General features: G+C 40.9%; 1 protein-coding gene across 1 annotated transcript in view; it reads left to right on the top strand.

Annotated features, from left to right (window-relative positions):
- The first annotated feature begins 3628 nt into the window (after nt 1-3628).
- CFAP65 (cilia and flagella associated protein 65) overlaps nt 3629-21584 on the top strand; it is a 45020-nt gene continuing 27064 nt past the window's right edge. Inside the window, exons 1-10 of the mRNA XM_063288906.1 lie at nt 3629-3731; nt 5355-5521; nt 12409-12605; nt 13625-13770; nt 14552-14774; nt 15666-15931; nt 17232-17432; nt 17759-18121; nt 18460-18597; nt 19713-19958. Coding sequence (XP_063144976.1) covers nt 3690-3731; nt 5355-5521; nt 12409-12605; nt 13625-13770; nt 14552-14774; nt 15666-15931; nt 17232-17432; nt 17759-18121; nt 18460-18597; nt 19713-19958 — 1989 coding nt within the window. The 5' untranslated portion in view covers nt 3629-3689. The remainder of the gene's footprint in view (nt 3732-5354; nt 5522-12408; nt 12606-13624; nt 13771-14551; nt 14775-15665; nt 15932-17231; nt 17433-17758; nt 18122-18459; nt 18598-19712; nt 19959-21584) is intronic.

Genomic DNA, 21584 nt, shown 5'->3' on the forward strand with positions numbered 1-21584 from the left:
TTTAACTATTGCGCAGTCTGATCCCATGCATAGTTCCTTGGAAGTAATTCCCTGAGATGTCAATTGGATCTCTCCTAAGAATTAAGCCTAGAATTATCACCTTCTCCATCTAGAACAAGCCTGGCAAGTTGAGGCTCATCTGCCTGTCTTGCATGTCACAGCATGAGGATAGCCCATTAACTGGTTCTTGAGGACAGGAACTCATGATCTCACTCTTAACCTATCCCAGCCCACTGCCACAGCAACTTCTGCCCATATTTTCTTGCTCCATATCAAATGTAGCATTTTCTGGGCTTCTGGTAGGAATGGCGGACTGAACGGCTGTGCCCACCGTTTCAGCAGGCAGAGCTGACAATACGGTAACTTTTTTTGGGCTCAGGCAGATTTTCCTGAAGCCCAGAAACATTCTCTGGATAAAGGAGAATACCTGGAATCATCCTATCTGTCCTCCGGATGTGTCCTGGCTTAAGCAAAGACCACGCTGAGACAAGGAGAAAGTCTCTAGTGTTTTATTTAACTGCTATAGTAGACAGAAAATCCTACCAAACTGAAGGAGCATGGGAAAACCCAGACAGATAAACCCCAAAACTCAAGGCGGGTCTGTTCTGGGTTTCTTAGAATTACAGCTCAAAGTGTCTAAACTACACATGCCTTTTCCCCCCTGGATAGGGGCCCCCTCCTGCTTACCATCCATACTCATGACAGGATGGCTGCTTGCAGCCAGAAGATGGCAAACAGCATTAGGAGTTCGACTGGTAAGAGCCAGCTGGGAGGCGGGGGCTTCCTCACTTTCCAAACCATGCTGTAGCCTTCAAGGGACACTAAGACTGGCCACCCCATTTCTAAATCACCAATTTGTATTTTTTTTAAGTATATGTACCCCAGAGAGGCTTTCTACAGCGAGGAGAAGCTGGTTCTCTTGGTGCTTAATGTTGTTTTTGGGATTACTTTTTAATTTTTTTTTAAGTTTTGGACTTTGTTTACCTTCCAAATATAAAGGAGGATTGAGAGTAAACAATTGTCTTCCTGTTAATATTTTTGTATTAAATTTGAAGATATTAGCATTTTCCTACATGTTGAATTGGCTGATTTGAACCTTCAGCTTTCTGTTTTCACTTTCCCTTGAGAACTGTCTGCTATCTCACTTTCACTGTATGTAAACACACTTCGGAACTCTTCCATATCTTCAACTTTCACTGACTAAGTTCTTAGGTGGCACCATAATCTACTGTGTGAGACATGGAGGATTTCAAACAGATTCTTTCTGACTTCCACCAAGATTTTAAACAGATTTCTTCTGACTTCTATCAAGCTTTTATGCAAGATATCCAGGACATTGTGGAAAATATGAGATCTAAAATGTGGCATCAGGTTGGGGATGTGGTGGATGAAATTGAGGAATTTAAGAGCGATAGAAACATCTTTTTTAAGCGTGAGATTGGGATTTTTATTGAGATGCTGGACGAAGATTGGATCATGGAGTTGGAGAAATCTAAGGGAGAGAGTGATCTGCAAGCCATAAGGAAAATTGATCTTCTGGTGGAATGCCATGAAAAAAACCTGGAATCTTTGAGGGGGGCAGTTGGGTTGTTTGATTCTTTCGAGAGAAATGCTCTGTGCACATTGTGGGGTTACGTAACTGCTCTGGTTTATTTTGAAGTGGGATAAGGGTTGAAGAATGTTCATCAGGTTTGCTTTAAGGATTTGATTGATGCTATTTGCTTTTAAAGATTTGGATTTACTGTTCTGAATTGTCTTTGTTTTTTGGGTTTATTAAGATTAAAATTATTAAAACTGTTGTATTTGGGTTAAAGAATGTTTATCTGGTTTGCCTTAAGGATTTGATTGTTGTTATTCACTTTTAAAGATATGGAATTACTGTTTTGAATTGTCTTTGTGTTTTGGGTTTATTAAGATTGGGATTATTAAAATTATTTTATTATTAAGTATAATGGCAGACAACTTATGTGCTTTTTAATTTGATTCTTATTATACAGTAGTAGACAGAAACGTATAGAAACGTGGTAGGAAGGGAATAATAAAATATGTGTTATCTTTTGGAGGGGAGAAAGATGTTTAGGAGGTTTATATGAACTTTTTCCCCTTTATTTTAATATAAGGAGGAGGAGTAACTGTACTTAATGATTTTTATTATGTGTTAAAGTGGTGTTTTGGTTTAATATAGAGTAAGAGATTGATTATGGAAATTTTTGTATATCCTTGCTCTTGAAAGTTGGAAGCCATATCTTTTTGTAAATTTGAAAAAAAATTATTTTGTGTTTCCACACCTTTTTAGTTTTTTTCTTTCTTTGTAGTTTTTTGTTTTTCTGTAGTTTTTATTCTTCTCTTGAAACTTAATAAAATTTACTATTAAAAAGTAGCATTTTCTGATTTCTGTTGGTGCAAGTAGTGCTATATGGTCTGTCTGCTGTGTTTCATTTCGATGTAGAAAAATGCCTCCACTCCAATTTGCTGCTTGCACAGTGATGGTAACATCCCCTCCCCTCTGGTCATTGCCCTCCATGGCTTTCATGGTGGGCTGGTGGAACACTTGACATTTTTTTTTCCTTAAGAAGTTCACCAGTGGAATAATGAAAGGCTTAAAAAAAAACCAAGTGAAATTGATAAGAGTTCTGACAAATTCCACTTCTAGCCCAAGTGACAGAAAGAAGGTAAAACTGGTGTTCCAGCTTCACAGATCACTGACAGAGGTGCTGAACTGGAAAATGTTACGAATGAGAAAGAGTCAATGGAGGGGGTTTATACAAAAGGTCTATCAGTGGAAACCACATGTCCTCAGAGAACCATCCATTGTGGAAAGGAAAATGATTAGTTCATGCTTTCTTGGGAAGGGTGCATGGGAAAGAAGCATGGACTCCACCAACTGGGGGCTGTGATAACTGCCACCAGATGAAACACCTGGCCAGCATTATTGCCAAAGCTGAAGAAGGACAGCAGCTTCTTAAGCCAGCTTCATTTCCAGCTGGTTTCTGCCCAGGAGATAAGCAACTTAAAGCAGCCATGCAGAAGAGCCCTTTGGGGTAAATTGCTGACTGGGCATGAGGGTGGTTCAAAGCTAATGGGGCTGTGAGGCCAGTGATGGGGAAACACATATTCTCCAAACCCACCCATGCAGAGGAAACCAGTTAGTATTTGCCTTCCTAGCACTGGTGGGAAGGGTGCATAGGCAGGGCAATCCACCAAAGAGGCCCCACTGTTGTCTGGAACACATGGACAGCATCATTGCTATAATGGAGGAACAGACTGAAATCCAGAATAGAATTTCTTAAGCTGGCTTCATTTCCAGCTGGGCCCAGCCAGGACACTCACAGCTTAAAGTTGGCATGCAGAATTGCTCTTTTTTTATTTGCTACTATCCTTTGACTGTTTTACTGTAATTTTTCAGCTCGTGTTAATTAGAGTTTCCAGTTTAACAGTTTTGGAAATACTATCTTTATCTTTCTGACTCTGACAGTGAAATATTTCAATTTCTTAAAATTTTGCATGTTTGTTTTTATATGTTCCATATGATGTTATAATCTTATTTATCCCATAATTTATGCTTTGTTTCACACAGAGTCTCTTTAGCATATCTTCATTTATGCCTTTTGTGCTTCTTTTGTTCCAGACCTCCCACTACACGTTTCTTCATCACCATTTTCCCACAGCCAATTATTCTGAGTCCTGGAATGTCCTTAACTTTGCCTATTATCTTCCGCCCTTTGGAAAAGGTAAACCAGGTTTATACTTACATCAGAGTCATAATTATTTAATATAACAGCCTCTTACCTTTTTCACCAACTTGGCAGACAAAGGTATGTTGGGCACTGAATCAAATAGTCTGCATCAGGATCATCTACTGGCCTTGTATTACCCAACAGTGTTTTCCAAAACTTCCTAATTGGTAGTCACAAATGCACAAAGGAATCCCCACTTGGAAAAAAAAAACAGGGAAGAACTGCTTGGGCATTTAGAATATTGATATATTTGTAGTAATGCAGTGTATTGTGTTCCTGATATAAAGAAAAATAATAAAGGAACTTTTCATTCATCTATACCTCCTTAGGAAAAAATATAATACAGTTATCGAACTGCAAATATACTAGAACTTTAAAGTTCTGATAATAATATTTCAATTGGCAGGCAGAAGGTAGATCAAGATTTCTGAATAAATCTTTGTTGATTTGTAGTAGACCTCCAATGTTACTGCATTCTAATAGTTTAGCAAGTACAAGTAAAAGAAATTATTCTCTGCTATTGCTGACCTTGTATTAATTTTTAAGCTGCCCTGATAGGCAGTTACTTGATAGAATTTAAGTCATCTCGGGCTGATTGGCTAGATTGCAGTAGCTATGGCTTGTTTTAACCATGGTCTGGTGAAATGACAAAAGTTCATTTTGCAAATAAAATAATAATGGCTTGTTACAACAATTCCTGGTTTGGTTCCTCTCTTTTTAAAATGGTTCTTGCCATGAACTGGGGATTTGGATTGGGATGGGATACAAGAGCCGACCAGGTCGAGGAGTGTACATAACTGCCTGCATCGAACAACAAAACAAAGAAAAAAGCAGACCAGGAATAAGCCAGGAAATCACAATCAAATCTTACATCCTTGTGGGCACACTATAGTGAGCCAGAACTGCAGAAATAATGCCATTAGAAAATACCTTTTCGTTCTTTGGTTTACTGCTGTAAAGGAAGCTATGGCTTATTCACTGATTCTATTTACACATTATACTAAACCAAAAAGAAGCAAGCCTCATTTTAGTTTTGCACAAACTGTGAACCCAGCCAGTATGTTTTTAACTTGTAAAGTATGAATATTAGTTAGTTGCCTTTGACTGAGCCTTTGTGCAGCTCTGTCCAATCTTAGAATGTTATAGTAAAATACCTAATAATTAGTAAATCGGATGCAGATTTGTACTGTACATGCAGGTTTGGAAGAGGGTTGCAATAGGTCATTATTTTGAGTCCCTGAATCATTATTTTTCATCTGGTTTGCTTGTCCATAGGTCTAATGAGGTCATGTACTAAGGACATGACCATCTTGTCATATTTCTCCCATGAAGTCTGATGGGCCCTCTTCCCATTTTTAGATAATAGTTGAAGGTTATATTTAAATATAGAAGTTTTAATACAGAATCTGCTTATTATTTGTTAGTTTGGCTGGTTTTATAATGTTTCATTATGCTTTTAATTTTAATGTTATTTCTACATAGCAATGTTGCTATATAAGCATTTCAAATCTTATATAAAAAGCAGTGCAGAAATAATTTGCTCTGGCACTCATTAGATCCTTTTATCTGAAATGGGACACATATTTGGACTGATTATCCCCTTTTCTTCTTATTCAGAGGGAATATGAAGACAGCATCCTCTTTGAAAAGCCAGAAGGAGAATTCTCTGTTGCTCTGCTAGCTACACTACCACGCCTTGAACTGCTTTTCCCACATACCATCCAGCTTCCTGCTTGTGCTGTCTATCACTTTGTGGAGTCCTCCTTTATCTTGTACAATAATGGGTAGGTGTGCTTTTTTATAGCCTTCAAAGTTGCTTACTTTTTGGGTTGCTGCTCATTTCTGATCTGAATACTGTAAAACAGCCTTCCTCAGCATGCTACCCATCAGATGTTTTAGAGTAAAATTCTCACCTGCCTTGTGGAGAATGGGAAGAGGAGGCACCAAACTGGGAAAGGCTGCTGGAGGGAATTGTGAACATCCTGTCAAAAACAGCAGTTTTGAGAGCTATCAGAATCCACAGTAGGAACCAACAGGCAAATGGAACTCTTTAGTTGACGATACAGTATCCATAGTACTTCGGTTCCCAGACTTATGAAGCTGGAAGAAATATTCAGAGTTTTGAGAGCATGACGTAGGAAGAGCTGACATTGGATTGCAAAATGGCTATTTTTTACTGGAAGGAAAATTGATGAGATTACTTCTCACCAAGCAATCTAGCCTCTACCCACAGTGTTCTGTATCACCCCAGTTTGTCTTTTTTTCTGAGCAGCTGGGCACTGTTTCAAACAAAATACTGAACTACTGCCATCTGCTGTATTTTTTTCTAATAATTCCTATCGGGCTCAGGAGGGGTCCAGCAGCAGCCATATTCTTTGAAATAAAGATTATGTTAGAAATTGATACTTTGGATTTTTCAATATGAAGCTTGTTAGGAGACAAGACTTCATATTGATTATAAGATTTTTATAATCTTATCTATATATATAACATAGCTGCTACATAGTTTTCATGTTTTATATTTTATATCTAATATATTCTTAAAATTTTACACACTTATTAAATAGTTAAAATAGTTTTACACACTTAGTTAAAATAGGTCACACATTAGATTTTATATATAGAGTTAGATAGATAATTAGTGTATTTTACCTGAATTTAATATATATCTTTTACTGTATATTTTTAATACTTTAAGCGTGACTATGTTTATCTTATGGAATAATACTATTGTATTGGTCTATGACTGTAATAAAGCGTGAACTGAATATGAAGGCTTGTTAGGAGACAAAAGAAGATTTGGATTAGCTACTATTATATGGCTCTTCCACCCCTATTTCTGGGTATCCTTCAGATAGCTATGCAATGGAAGAGTATGAAAGCTGCAAAGTAGTATAGTATTATTGTTTTCTTAACACCATGTCACTCGCTTGGTAAAGAACTCTGCGTTTTTTTCAAACTATCATATGTGCACCAAAGATAGAAGATTTGTCAGGGATTATTGCAAGATATAAGCAAGCACAGAAGAACTAAAAGAATATACCAGAATGGAATGGAAGAAAAATGGAAGCAGAATGGAAGAAAAATCTGAATGGAATAGTTTCCATTAGAATAGAACAGAATGTTCCAGAGTTAGAAAGGATGAAGGGAAAACAGCAAAAATTGCTGCATCGGATGCTGAAAGTAATAGGAGAAATGCAGTATCCCCTACAAGCAAATGATTGCCAGGTATTTGAATTATATGAAAGAGCCTGCAAACTAATATAAAGTATGCAAACTCAGAACCAACAAATTTTCTTTATTTCTATAGCTAGGTTTATATAATTATTTGGGGATCACACCATTTAGTTTAACTTGTTTATTCGTTCAGTTGCTTCCAACTTCATGACTTCATGGACCAGCCCACGCCAGAGCTTCCTGTCGGTCGTCAACACCCCCAGCTCCCCCAGGGACGAGTCCATCACCTCTAGAATATCATCCATCCACCTTGTCCTTGGTTGGCCCCTCTTCCTTTTGCCCTCCACTCTCCCTAGCATCAGCATCTTCTCCAGGGTGTCCTGTCTTCTCATTATGTGGCCAAAGTATTTCAGTTTGGCCTTTAATACCATTCCCTCAAGTGAGCAGTCTGGCTTAATTTCCTGGAGGATGGACTGGTTTGATCTTCTGGCAGTCCAAGGCACTCTCAGCATTTTCCTCCAACACCACAGTTCCAAAGCATCGATCTTCCTTCTCTCAGCCTTCCTTATGGTCCAGCTCTCGCAGCCATATGTTACTACGGGGAACACCATTGCTTTAACTATGCGGACCTTTGTTGTCAGTGTGATGTCTCTGCTCTTAACTATTTGATCGAGGTTTGTCATTGCTCTTCTCCCAAGGATTAAGCGTCTTCTGATTTCCTGACTGCAGTCAGCATCTGCAGTAATCTTCGCACCCAGAAATACAAAGTCTTTCACTGCCTCTACATTTCCTCCCTCTATTTGCCAGTTATCGATCAAGCTGGTTGCCATAATCTTGGTTTTTTTGAGGTTTAGCTGCAAGCCAGCTCTTGCACTTTCTTCTTTCACCTTCATCATAAGGCTCCTCGGTTCCTCTTCACTTTCAGCCATCAAAGTGGTATCATCTGCATATCTGAGATTGTTAATGTTTCTTCCAGCGATTTTAACTCCAGCCTTGGATTCCTCAAGCCCAGCATGTCTCATGATGTGTTCTGCGCACAAGTTGAATAGGTAGGGTGAGAGTATACAGCCCTGCCATACTCCTTTCCCAATCTTAAACCAGTCCGTTGTTCCGTGGTCTGTTCTTACTGTTGCTACTTGGTCGTTATACAGATTCTTCAGGAGGCAGACAAGATGACTTGGTATCCCCGTACCGCTAAGAACTTGCCACAATTTGTTATGGTCCACACAGTCAAAGGCTTTAGAATAAATAAAACAGAAATAGATGTTTTTCTGAAACTCCCTGGCTTTTTCCATTATCCAGCGGATATTGGCAATTTGGTCCCTAGTTCCTCTGCCTTTTCTAAACCCAGCTTGTACATCTGGCAATTCTCGCTCCATGAATTGCTGAAGTCTACCTTGCAGGATCTTGAGCATTACCTTACTGGCATGTGAAATGAGTGCCACTGTTCGATAGTTTGAACATTCTTTAGTGTTTCCCTTTTTTGGTATGGGGATATAAGTTGATTTTTTCCAGTCTGATGGCCATTCTTGTGTTTTCCAAATTTGCTGGCATATAGCATGCATTACCTTGACCGCATCATCTTGCAAGATTTTGAACAGTTCAGCTGGGATGCCGTCGTCTCCTGCTGCCTTGTTATTAGCAATGCTTCTTAAGGCCCATTCAACCTCACTCTTCAGGAGGTTGGCTCACTCTTCTGGCTCTAGCTCACTGACCACACCGTCAAAGCTATCCCCGATATTGTTATCCTTCCTATACAGGTCTTCCGTATATTCTTGCCACCTTTTCTAGATCTCTTCTTCTTGTTAGGTCCTTGCCATCTTTGTTTTTGATCATACCCATTTTGGCCTGGAATTTACCTCTGATGTTTCTAATTTTCTGGAAGAGGTCTCTTGTCCTTCCTATTCTATTGTCTTCTTCCACTTCCGCACATTGCTTGTTTAAAAATAATTCCTTATCTCTTTTGGCTGACCTCTGGAATTTTGCATTTAATTGGGCATATCTCCCACTATCACTGTTGCCTTTTGCTTTCCTTCTTTCTTGGGCTACTTCTAGTGTCTCAGCAGACAGCCATTTTGCCTTCTTGGTTTTCTCTTTCTTTGGGATGTATTTTGTTGCCGCCTCCTGAACAATGTTGCAAACTTTTGTCCATAGTTCTTCCGGGACCCTATCTACTAAGTCCAGTCCCTTAAATCTATTCTTCACCTCCACTGCATATTTCTTATGAATATTAGTGAGCTCATATCTAGCTGATCTGTAGGTCTTCCCTAATCTCTTTAGTCTGATCCTAAATTGTGCAAGAAGAAGTTTGTGATCGGAACTACAGTCAGCTCCAGGTCTTGTTTTTACCGACTATATAGATGTCCGCCACCTTTGGCTGCAAAGGATGTAGTCAATCTGATTTCGGTGTTGTCCATCTGGTGAAGTCCATGTATAAAGCCGTCTCTTAGGTTGTTGGAAGAGAGTGTTTGTTATGCAGAGTGAGTTGTCTTGGCAAAATTCTATCAGCCTATGTCCTGCTTCGTTTTGTTCTCCCAGGCCATGCTTACCTGTAATTCCAGGTGTCATTTGACTGCCCACCTTAGCATTCCAGTCTCCTGTGATGAAAATAACATCTCTTTTAGGCGTGCTGTCCAGTAGGTGCTGCAGATCCTCATAGGACTGCTCTACTTCAGCTTCTTCAGCATCTGTGGTTGGGGCGTATATTTGGATCACTGTGATGTTAGATGGCTTGCCCTGAATTCGAATTGAGATCATTCTATCATTTTTTGGATTGTATCCAAGCACTGCTTTAGCCACTTTACTATTAATTATGAAGGCTACTCCATTTCTTCTGTGGTCTCACCAATAACCACATCCAATTTGCCCTGGCTCATAGATCTTAGATTCCAGGTTCCAATGGAGTGTTGATCCTTAGAACATCGGATTCGCCGTTCACCACCAGCACTGTCGGCCACTAGCCGTCCTTTGGGCTTTGAGCTAGCTGCGTCATCACGTCTGGGGCTAGTTGAACTCATCCTCTGTTCCTCCCCAGTAGCATTTTGACCATCTTCCGACCTGGGGGTCTCATCTTCCGATGGTATACCGACATATCTGTGTTTGTACTGATCCATTGAGTTTTCACGGCAAGAATACTGGGGTGGGTTGCCATTACCTTCCCCAGGGATCACATTTAGTCTGACCTCTCTGTCATGACCTTCCCGTCTTGGGTGGCCCTTCACGGTTTAGCTCATGGCATCATTGAGGTGCTCAAGCTCCAGCACCACAACAAGGTAATGATCCTTTGCTGAAGTTAGTTTAACAACTGAGACCAAATTGATTAATGATTTTTACTTCAGTATATGAGCAGCTATTTGAGGGCATGGAAGAATTCTATGTCTTTTGCATTGTTTACTTGGTGGGAAGCATGATTCTACTGGATTTATCATGTTCTGCAGCTTTGCTTTAATATTGTATAAAAATTCATCAATTTTAATTGGGGACAGGAGGGCAGACCTGGCATGTACCACTGAGATACATGGGCTGTATAAGGATGTGAAGGGAGTCCTCATATGAAAATATGCCCTGGGTTTCAGGTATTGGAGCAAGTATGACTTGGAAGGGGAGTGGCAATGTCCTGATGCCCTCTTCTTTAGATAACTGGGAGTGACCTTGTGTGTTAAGATGGACAATAGGGAAGAGCTAGGGGTGCTATTGCTATTTAGTTTGCTGCCCAGAAACTTCCAGTTCTAAACTCAGGCTGGTTTTTGAACTGAAATCGATTGTCCAGGTCTATGGACCTTGGGAATTTCAACCTCCATGCACTGGGATTGAGTCAGGAATGTCAAGATTTCCCGGCCACCATGGCAACCATGGACTTGTCCCATGGAATCACTAGACCAACAGATATGCCACATTTTGTCATCCTGAAGTTTGCTGAATGCAGGGAGGGCCAATTAGGAAGGTCCACCTTAGGTGCCTTATGGATCCTGGGCTTTTCCAGAGTGCATTTGGGGAATCTCCCAGTGACCAAGTAGGCAGTTTGACCTTTCCTCTCACTAGGCTCTGGGATATGAAGTTGGCAAGGGTATTGGATGAAATTGCTCCCAAACAGCCTCTCCCTGTATGCAGTGATTCACAGAGGACCCCAAGGGAATGAAGCAACAAAGAAATGCATAGAGTGCCCGAGATGTAAAATGAAGAGTAAACATGATCAGACACAACCAAAATTGATTAAGAACTCAATTTCAGACCTCCACCATAGTGGTAAGGGTGACAAAGCATTGCTACTCTGCTGTTATTGCTCCTGTGGAGTATCATCTAGTGATGTTTTAAGGGTTACCTGCACCTTCTTGGGAACGATGGATGAGAAGATCTGCTTTGTGGCTACTCTGACTTGTTTGCAAAGCACTGAGGACAAAATCATTCTTTTCAAGCTGGACTAATTGTTGACAGGATCCATTGCGATGACTGTGGCAGCAGCTTGCATTCCTTGAAACATGTGGAGTCTGAGGAAGTGGGCAGGATCCTCTATAGTAGACCCCTGCCTCTCCTGGTTCAATTGAGTTGGCACAGAGAGGGCAGGTCCCTGGATGTGGGGAATGCTTAACTCTTTTTGAGGGAAGGATTGCAGTTATCTTCTTGAAGGAAGAAATGGTGTATCCCTTCTTGAAGAAGCCCAATCTCAATCCAGAGTTTTTGGGCAACTTCCACCCAGTCTCCAATTTATGGTCCAAGATCTGGGGGTTTGCCTTGATTCATGGTTTCTGCTAGAATAGCAGATGGAAGCTGTGATCAGAAGAACCTTCACCTGCCTGCAGCTGGTGCATCAGATACAGCCATATTTGGAACAGGATGCTCTAGGTGATTGTAACTCATGCCTCCATCTCATAGTTGAGTGAAATGGACTGACTGCTGATAGGTCAGACCCAGTCTAACAAAACCATAACCACTTTGTGGGAGCTGCATTGGTTTGGGGGTATGATTCATAATACTAGTTATGGCCTATGAGGATGTTTATGGATCAGGTCCACAACTTTTATGGGATCTCATTTTCCAAGTAGAATCTTCCTATTCTGTATGTTTGACTCAGGAAGGTATGCTTGCTTTTCCCTCTCCCCAGATATCAGCATGGGGGCAGGTTTTCTCCATAACTGCTCTGACTCTATGGAATTCTGTTCCTGAATTTATAATGGCTCCTTTCTTCCATCTGTGAAGATCATTCTCTTTTGTTGGATCTTTGGAGGATGGGTTGATAGAAATGCTGACAGCTAGATAGTTCCTGGTGGTTATAGCTGATGCCTAGTAGTAAGTAGTGATTTATGGTTAATTATGTTTTTAATTATTTTAATGTGGTTTTTTATGATGTTTTACTATTGTGAGATGCCCAGAGTCTTTCAAAGTAGGTAGTGTGCAACTATTGTAAAATAAATGCATATGTACATTATACAGTATTTTGAGAAACACTGCTCTGTCTTGATAAAGAACCTTTGGTTTTATGGACTGTTTTTTGTAGAGATCTACTGACATGCTTTAGCTGGGAAGTGCCAGAACCTTTTTCTCTTACTCCTTCTCGTGGTATGTTGGATCCTGGTGAAGAATGCACAATGAAGGTGACCTTTCAACCTGAGGTGGCTTTAGTGTATGATGTTTCAGCAACATGCACTTTTGGAGACAATCAGGAGCAGAAGACTCTTAAACTGAAAGCTACTGGTGAGAACGTTTATACTCTAAAAGTATCATAGGCAACCTTTGATATGTGTGATCTTCAGCAATCCTTTCTGCAGCTTCCTGGGAGCTCCACTCATCTTTCCTACTTCCCAGCTGACTAACCTTCAGCTAGATATGCTGAATAGCTTAGTTTGTCCATCTTCCCCACCTCATTCCTCATCAAAATTGCTGCTTTAGTAGATAGCAATTTTCCCCTACATCCCTGCAGGGGAGAAGGATGAAATTATACCTTCCCTTCCATTCTAAACCTATATGCATATAGTGTGTGTTTGCAGTGTTGTACCTCCACCTACCAGGCTTACCTACTTCTCTTCTAAAAACAAGGGCGAACAACACATTAGGGGTTCCATGTATAATGGGTTGTTGCCTATACGTTTATCTGCAGTATTAAAATCCCATTAGCTTGGGAAGAGATGTAGTCCTGTCCTATTTTGCAGAATAGCTCTCAGAAGTTAAAAAAAAATCTAATTTCAGCTTTGTTTTTTTAATTCATTCCTTTGTTTCTTGTTTCCATTGCAATATCTCTAATGATAGCTAGTAATCATTGTACTGCCTGCTGAACTTTTAAATATCTTAACATATTTATTCAGGAAACAGCCAAATTCTTAAGAAATGTGTTATTTTCCTGATTGTCATGTACTGCAACAATCTGATGAAACTGACAAGTCTTTCCCATGCCTAGTCACTTTCTTGCAAAAAAAGAATGACAGCCCTCTTATTATTTTATCATTTTCTTTTAATAGGAAGTTTGGTGTCTCTCATTTCCATGTTTTGTAGTCAATTGCCCATAATTTAGAAGTCTCCTGACCCTCACTGTAAAACTCATGTAAGGAGAGTTTAGAAGGGAAGTTGCTGTTCCCAGAATATTTTTCTTGCAACATGTATCAGGTCAAAGCAGGAATAGTGGCATACCATTGGCACCATGACACAAATGTCAAAATTGACATACATTCAGACCACAGCCATCTCCATCATTAAATACAATATTTATTTTTTTCTAGGTAAATATCCCCACCTGCTGGTCAATGTGCCGGAAGACATACATGAAGACACCAAGTGTATAAACTTCCGGGATGTGCTTTCCTTTGGCTCAGTTGCTGTTGACAGCACTGTGGAAAAACAAATGGAGATACTAAACGTATCTGTGGTATGGAAAGGTGTTCTTTGAATGTGAAGAAGAGATTGTTCTATCCAACTGTAGCTTGTTCTTTTCACATAGACATCTTGTCCTCTCCCTCCACTTCCAAGGAAGATGATTTTATTCCTAGGGGCCACGCCTTTTGGTGGGGGAAAGGGTGTCTGCAAGGGCTAAATAAGGCATGCCAGTGATGCAGTGGCAGCATTAGAGAGGAACAGGCTGACATGTTTGACTTCTTCTGGGGCTTTTGTGGGATCAGGTTTTTAAATTTTTTTTAAATAGGTGTAATAAAGTCAGTGGAAGCTTAACAGACCTATTTACTTATAATTTTAGGAGGGAAAACCCCAAATACACTGCTTAATGTTGGCAATATAATCTGGGAGGGGGTTCTGGATGCTTGAGAAAAGAGGCTTGAAGTTGTCCATCTATGTTATAAGGGGAGAAACCTGGATGAAATACTTTCTCCAACCATCAACCTTCTTGGGCCATCTCTGCTGTATGTATGTATGCTGTATGTATGTAGACAATTCACATGAACATAATGGAACATTTTCACAATTTTCTCAAGTGTAAGAAACTGGCCAGGCATTACCTTCGTACAGTTTGCCAATGAAGATGCCTCCTTCCGTCTCTTTTCCAGTGAGGAGTTTAGGTAGAAAAACTACACTTTCAAGTTAGAGAAGACAAGCTAGTGAGAAAATCTGTTTCAGGCTTTCTTGGCACACGCTGCAAAATGTAGAGCAAATTTCTTTGCTTGGTGAGGGAGAGTTAACTGTCTGTCTCTTGGCAGGTCAGCGCTCCATTCAGGATTGACAGAACAAAGGAGCCGATGCTTCGTGATCGTGTATTTTCCTGTGATGTCACCCAAGCCATTGTTAAAGCTGGTGGCATATCAGTCATCCCTGTTAGGTTTAGCCCACACACTGTGGGTATGAAAAGTGTGGATTACTTCACTGTGGTGCCTTTGGGAAATAGCGCACATTCTGTGTTGAAGGTGACAGGATCATGCAAAGGTAGGAGCCTCTTTACTTCTTTATACTGTAGTGAAGCATGTGTCCTGGCATATCAGTAGGGACTGGAGAGGAATTAGTTCACATTTCAGTGCAAATTCAGCTGATGTGCACTTCTCAGACCAGTGTGCAAACCAAAGTGTATTTTGGAATCCTCACTGCTCCAGATTTTGCAAGGCAGTTCTCCCATCAAAAAACTCAAACAAGGCATATATTGGAGGAAATGTACGTGGTTTCATACAAACACTTTAAATTAAAACAAATTGCTGCCTATAGCTATGCATATTAGGAAATATGTACACAGAAATGCAGGCAGGCACAGAAATGGAATTAAATGGCCTTAATATTTTAAAAAAGAGAAACTGAGCAAAAAAGAATTTCACCTATTCCTATGTCTCAGTTCTGATCTCAGTGAATATTGATACAGAATCTTGCCTGATACTGGATTCTAATCATATTACATACAACATTTTTCTGAAGTTGATTGGGAATATATTTGTAGCCAACAGAAACTGATTTGTTTAGATTTCTGTTATTTTCAATCCTAAAAAATTGCTGCCCTGTGAACTATTTTCTGTTATCTCAGATACAACTATTCATTATCTGTTAGAAATATCTGAAATGATCCTTTTCTGTAGAAAACTGAACTCTGCTCACCAAACAGAAAGAAACTGATCCTGTCTATGTCTGTTCCACATATGAGTGAGAATGGATCTGTATATATTTGGGAGCCTTGAAGAATAGGTGACCAGGATAATTATTTTATAGAAAACATGCATGACATCCATTCTTCAGAGTAAAACAAATGATTGGGAGCTTTTATTGCACAAAAATCCCCTTCCTTGGTGGTAGTGGAAGTAGCAGTATGAAAGTTGGTCTTGTTTATCATTCTAGGTCCTGCGGTAACTTTTCAGCACCCCTTTGTTTACTTCAGCTGTATTAACCTTGGTGAATACTTAATTCAGCCATTAGACATCACCAACACCTCCGATGTTCCAGCTTACTATCAGTTCGACATTGATTGCACACAGAGTGTTTTTTCCTTTGACCGTCCTTATGGGGTCTTGAATGGAATGTCCACAATCACACTGAAGGTGACTTTCCAGCCTACACATCCAATTATATGTTACCGGCGTGTGGTATGCCTTGTGCATCATCAGGTAAGAGGGTTAGGATACATCTTGCTCTGAAATTGGCATCTGAATTGTGCCCCCCTAGTCAACTACATGGTGGTTGAGTACCATTTCACTGAGCGGATAGAATAATTTATTCTGTCCAGGGCTATGCCTTATCAAACAACTCTGGTTATCCTGTATCACATGTTCCTTCTGTCTCAGGCCAGTAGCTCCTATTTCACTTCTTGGATAACATTTCTATGTTAAATCAAAGTACTGGCTTCGATTTGGGTGCCGGTAGATTGGGCCTAAATTTCAGGCTCTGATATGTTTTATTTTTTTCCTCTGTCATGGAAAATTCAGAAGTTCCAGGCACAACACTGAGGAGGAGAGCTGTTTATGGCAACAAACGTTGGGTGCCTGCTTTATATGAAAGAGGGACCCTGAACAATGGGAAAGCAAAGATTTTTATAGAAGTTGAAGACTACAAGGCAGAAAATCCTAGGGATCTGATTTGCTGGCAACTTTTGGGGAAGTTAGGCAGGTCCTTGTCCAGGTACCTGGCAGGAAACTGGGGAAGTCCATTGTTAAGGAGATGAAATGTTGAGGTCACCAGGCTGATTGAGAATGGATCTCTCATCTTGTTACTGTGTTGCAACTCCCTTATTAGGGCTGCCCTTGGGCTGTACTGTGAGCTAGTTGGGGAGGCTTCTATTCTTTGGTTTAATTTGGCTTTGTCTGGGAGAAAATTTGGGTCTGATAGGATTAGGCAAAGAGAGGAGTGGAGTTTGACCCTGGTCACGTCCAATAGACAGGGAGGAAAAAAATACAACCTCCATTTTGTTTGTTATGTTTATTTTCTCCTCTACACTATGCTAGATGTTGTGAGTTTTGTAAGCAGAGAACTGGAATTTCACTCATTGTCCTGTGCCAAATTGTATAGATGACACTTCTAGGTGGAACTCAGAATGAAGGGTAGAACAAAGTGCTTCTTTGCAGTTAAACCACTACTCACATTTCAGAGGAACAGATAAAAATGAAGAGTGCCAGGAATATGCTTTAAAAAATCCTGCATTTTCCTCTTCTATTGAATTATATTCAAAGCAGAAGACAACTGTTCAAAATAGGCAACACTGATGAAGTGTAATGGCCTCTATTAGCTATGAGACCCAGTCCAAGTGTAGCTGTATGAATTGTGGGATGGAAACAATTTACAGAAAAGTGCATCCCAGTGCAGACTGGATAACATTAAAGGTTTTCTGCTGAGGAAAAATGGCAGAGCTCTAATCCGGGGGAAAAACCACCCACAGGTGAAATAGACTGTTTTCTTTCTTGTGCTGGTCAGGAGCCATTGTTCCTAGATTTGGTTGGGACCTGCCACACAGAAACAACAAGCCCAAACCCACTGAAACTGAAGGACCTGAGCAGGTACAGGACACATATGGCCAGAGGACTGACCTTTTTCCCCCCAGACATCCTGGGCACCATGCTGAAGGAAGGCAAGCTGCTGGTAGATGAAAATGGAGCTCTTACACTCCCACCAGAGGTAAAGTATATATTATGAGAGGCAGGCTTATACAGCCCTACTTCCCTTGAAAAGGAAGCCTGGCACATGAATTGGTTACCGCTGCTTCTGCTGTTGTATAATCATAGTTGCCAGGATATACTATGAGCATGGATATCCACTGTAAATTCAAAATACTAAATTTTGTAGGCTTTCACCCTGTCTGTCATAATTCCTAGATACTCCTGGCTTGTTGAATAACCTGAGCTTTCCCATGGACATGGATATATAATTCTGCCCTTACTTTCAGTGAGGAAGAATGAGCAGTTTCTCCTTTGTTTAAATGCTAAATCTCTTCTGTTTTTAAGATCCTGCAGGACAAACCCCCTGAGGAATACCCTGTCATTGAGCCCATGGTTGAATACTTCCACGATGGTATAAGCAGTGACCTCACTATATATCCTCCCCATGTCAGCCTTAGCATCAAGGAGTTTGATTTTGGCTGTTGTGCAAGTCTTCAGGACATAGAGCCACTTCCTTTCTGTGTGACCAATCATACAAAGGGGAAAGTCACTGTTATATGGACAAGAAAGCCAGAGAGTCCTTTCCAGGTGATCCCAGAGAGTTGTGACATCCCATCTCTGAAGAATATGGCTTTCTTCATCACTTTCCGGCCTCCTCAGGTCAATTCCTTATATGCAGCAGAACTGGAAGGCTTTGCTTTCTACAAGGTGGGTAGAAATCAGTGTTAAAAGTGCTGACCTTTAGCATATGCACCTTCTCAGCCCATTAGAGTTTGTAACAATTTCCCCTATCACATTGGTGTGGTTGACTGGTGTGAAATATGTTGGTAATATGTTGGCCTTCTCTTCAACTGCCATGTCCTTACAAAGGAGGGTGGGAGGGAACTGGTTTAAACATGTAGTAAATCTCATCAGCAGGAAATTTGTTGAAGGGCATGTTCTATCATCATTCTGGTGTAAAATTCTGACTTGGAACCCCTTTGTTTAACACCACTCTGAAGTACATATTAATAGGCTTCCCTTGCTCTGTTTCTTTTCACTGGCAGGTACTGAGACACTACAACAATGTTGAGGAGCCCATCACTATGTGCCCATCCTGGAGTTTGACCATCCACTTGCATGGACATACTTTTCAACCTGGGCGACAGCACTTCATCCCACAGTACACCTTGGACTGTCACAAGGTGGAGAATGCTTGTCATCCACAGTAGATAGACTGTGGAGTAGAAGAAGTTTTCTCATTGATAGTCACTTACTTGTGAGCACAGTACTTTACACCCATTATTCAGAGTGTCTACAACCTCAAGAGATCCAGTTCTGTTGTTTCCATTTTGAAATGTTGCATTTTGTCCAGAACATTTTGTGAGATCCTGAATGTAATGAATTCATTTAATTCACTGGATCAAACTGAATTTTTTCTGAGTTTTGCACAATTACAAATCTAGGCAAAAATTTGCATTGTATACCCCCTGATGAAGTGAGAAATGGGGCCAAGGAGCAGAGGGGGTGGGCAGAGTGTTCTTGTTCCCTCTCAGCATGAACCAATCAGAGCTTCTAAGATAGCATTTCCTGGCTGGTGCTTTAACCATATCCGAAACAGATTAGACACTACTTGCATTTCCATGGTGTTAGAAATGCCAAGTTGTTGTTTCTTTTTTGAAGCTGAATGGGCTGAGCCCAGTGATGATGTGCTGATTTATAAGGCAGCCAAGCAACTCTCTGCTTTCTTGGAGTAGTTTAGGAGCACGAAAACATGTTTTAAAAGAATGTAAAATTGAAATAAAGCATTGAGCACTTGCTTGGTTAGCTAAATGTGAAATATGTCTGAAAAATGAAACATCCATTCACGGAGTAGGCAATCTGCCTAAAATGAAGAGGAAGAGACAGAGATGGAGTTGGAGGCTGGTACATATCCTCATACCTGGTGTCAGAAGGACAAATGCAGGCCACAACATGGTAACTTAGCATGCAGTGTTCTGAAGGCGAATCTGGCTGGAGCCTTAAACTAGCTTCCAAATCAGTGACTTCTCCCGCAATCAATTAATAATTAATTAATTTCTATGCAAGTGGTAGTTCGCAATGACCGAATGGTTGGGCATGTTTGGGATCTGTATTATGGGGATTTGCTGGTCGATATGCGGGGCTCACCTTGCAAGTTGAGCTAGATTCGATAAATTGCATGTGGTCACTATGACTTTCCACGTCCCTTTTTAATAGAAGTTCCTTTAAAGTGCAGAAGCTAAGGAGGAAAGCCACAGAGGGACTGTTCCTCCAATCCAAACATCTTCCTGTCTCCTAGGTCTTTCCTCCGGTGTGTCGGAATGTCACCACATACCGCAGCATGCTACTCTGCAACGTGGGCACAACGGCTATAAGTTTTAACATGGGCCGAGAAAAAGGCCCTTCTGTCTTGGTCAAGCCCAGCTGTGGATATATTGTTCCAGGGGCCCACCAGATCTTCTTCCTTTCAACTTGCCCCACAGAGGCAGCCATACAACAGCATACCTTGCTCTTGCATCTCAATTTCTGTTCCTCTTTCACACAGGTAGGCAAGGAGACAGCGACCTTTCTTTCTATTCTTTGCCCTATTTTATCATGCTGTCATGCCCCTTTCATCCTCTTGGCACCCTTTCCCTAGTACTTTTATTTCAGCTTTGGCAAAGTTTCTAAAGCTGAAGAAACTCTTCTGTTCCATATCAGTGTAGGAGCCATTATGTAGTTTAATAAGCACCAACAATTTAGGTATCTCCTTCGCTCAGGGCAATGTGTTATTTTGTAAGCCCCCCCCCCCTTTTTCTCAAGAAAAAGAGAAGACGGCTGAATCTTAGGAATGTCTGCAAATATAATTTCCTATTATATTTACTAACTAAATGGAAGAAGGAAGGAAATGGGCTTATCCACCCTCATGTCATCCAGAACATAGAGCAGAATTTAATTGGGGGTGGGGTGGGGGCGAATGGTTGCTATTTAGAATCCTTTGGCAGTGTAGCTTCTGGACTTTTTGCTTTTAGCTCAGCCTCTATCTATCTATCTATCTATCTATCTATCTATCTATCTATCTATCTATCTATCTATCTATCTATCTTCTATCTATCTATCTATCTATCTATCTATCTATCTATCTATCTATCTATCTATCATATTTATAGGCCTCCCATCTCACAGAAAGGTGATTCTGGGGATCGTACGATAAAGCCTTAAAACTAATTACAAAAATACTGTACACTTAAAACATTAATATTATTATTATGAAAAAACAAAAGGGCTAGAGAGAGCATTAGATGTTACACGCAGCGTAGCCACTCATTAAATCCCCATTTCCATGAGCCCCCAAGCCTGTTGACATAACCAGGTTTTGAGGAACTTATGGAAGGACATCAAGGATGAGGCCAGTCTCACCTCAGGATGGGATGATGTTCCACAGGGTGGGTGCCACGGCAAAAAAGGCCCATCTCCCGGATCCCGCTAGACGTTCCTTAGCAGATGGGACCCGTAGCATACCTCTTCTGCCAGACCTGACCTGGGACAGGCAGAAGTAATTGGGAAGAGGCAGTCCTTCAGATAACCTTGCCCATGCCATGAAGGGCTTTAAAGGTCAAAAACAGCACCTTGAATTGGACCCGGAAGTGAACTGGCAACCAATGCAGCTCGTGGAGCAGAGGTGTAATGTGTGCTGTTCTAGGGACACACATAACTGCCTGCACCACTGCACTTTGCACCAGCTGAAGCTTCCAGATACTCTTCAAGGGCAGCCCCATGTAGAGTGCATTACAGTAGTCTACCTGGGAGGTGACCAGGGCATGAATGACTTTGAACAGGGCCTCCCGATCCAGGAACAGGTGCAACTGGCACATGACATGAAGCTGTGCAAAGGCCCTCCTAGCCACAACTTCCACTTGCAAGCAGGAGTTGCAAGTCCAGGAAGACCCCCAAGTTGCACACTGGGTCTGTCTGGGGCAGTGCAACCCCATCCAGTAACAGAGATGGGTCGTCTCAGAACCGGCAAGCCCAAAACCCCAGAGCCACTCAGTCTTACCAAGGTTCAGTTGAAGCCTGTTGTTCCTCATCCAGAATCCCACAGACTCCAGGACATCAACAGCATCACTTAATTTGCCAGCAGCAAAGATGTATAATTGGGAATTATCTTTCCCCCTCACCCCGACCCTGGATC

The sequence above is a fragment of the Candoia aspera genome, chromosome 1 (assembly GCF_035149785.1).
Source record: "Candoia aspera isolate rCanAsp1 chromosome 1, rCanAsp1.hap2, whole genome shotgun sequence".
NCBI classification, from domain to species: domain Eukaryota; kingdom Metazoa; phylum Chordata; class Lepidosauria; order Squamata; family Boidae; genus Candoia; species Candoia aspera.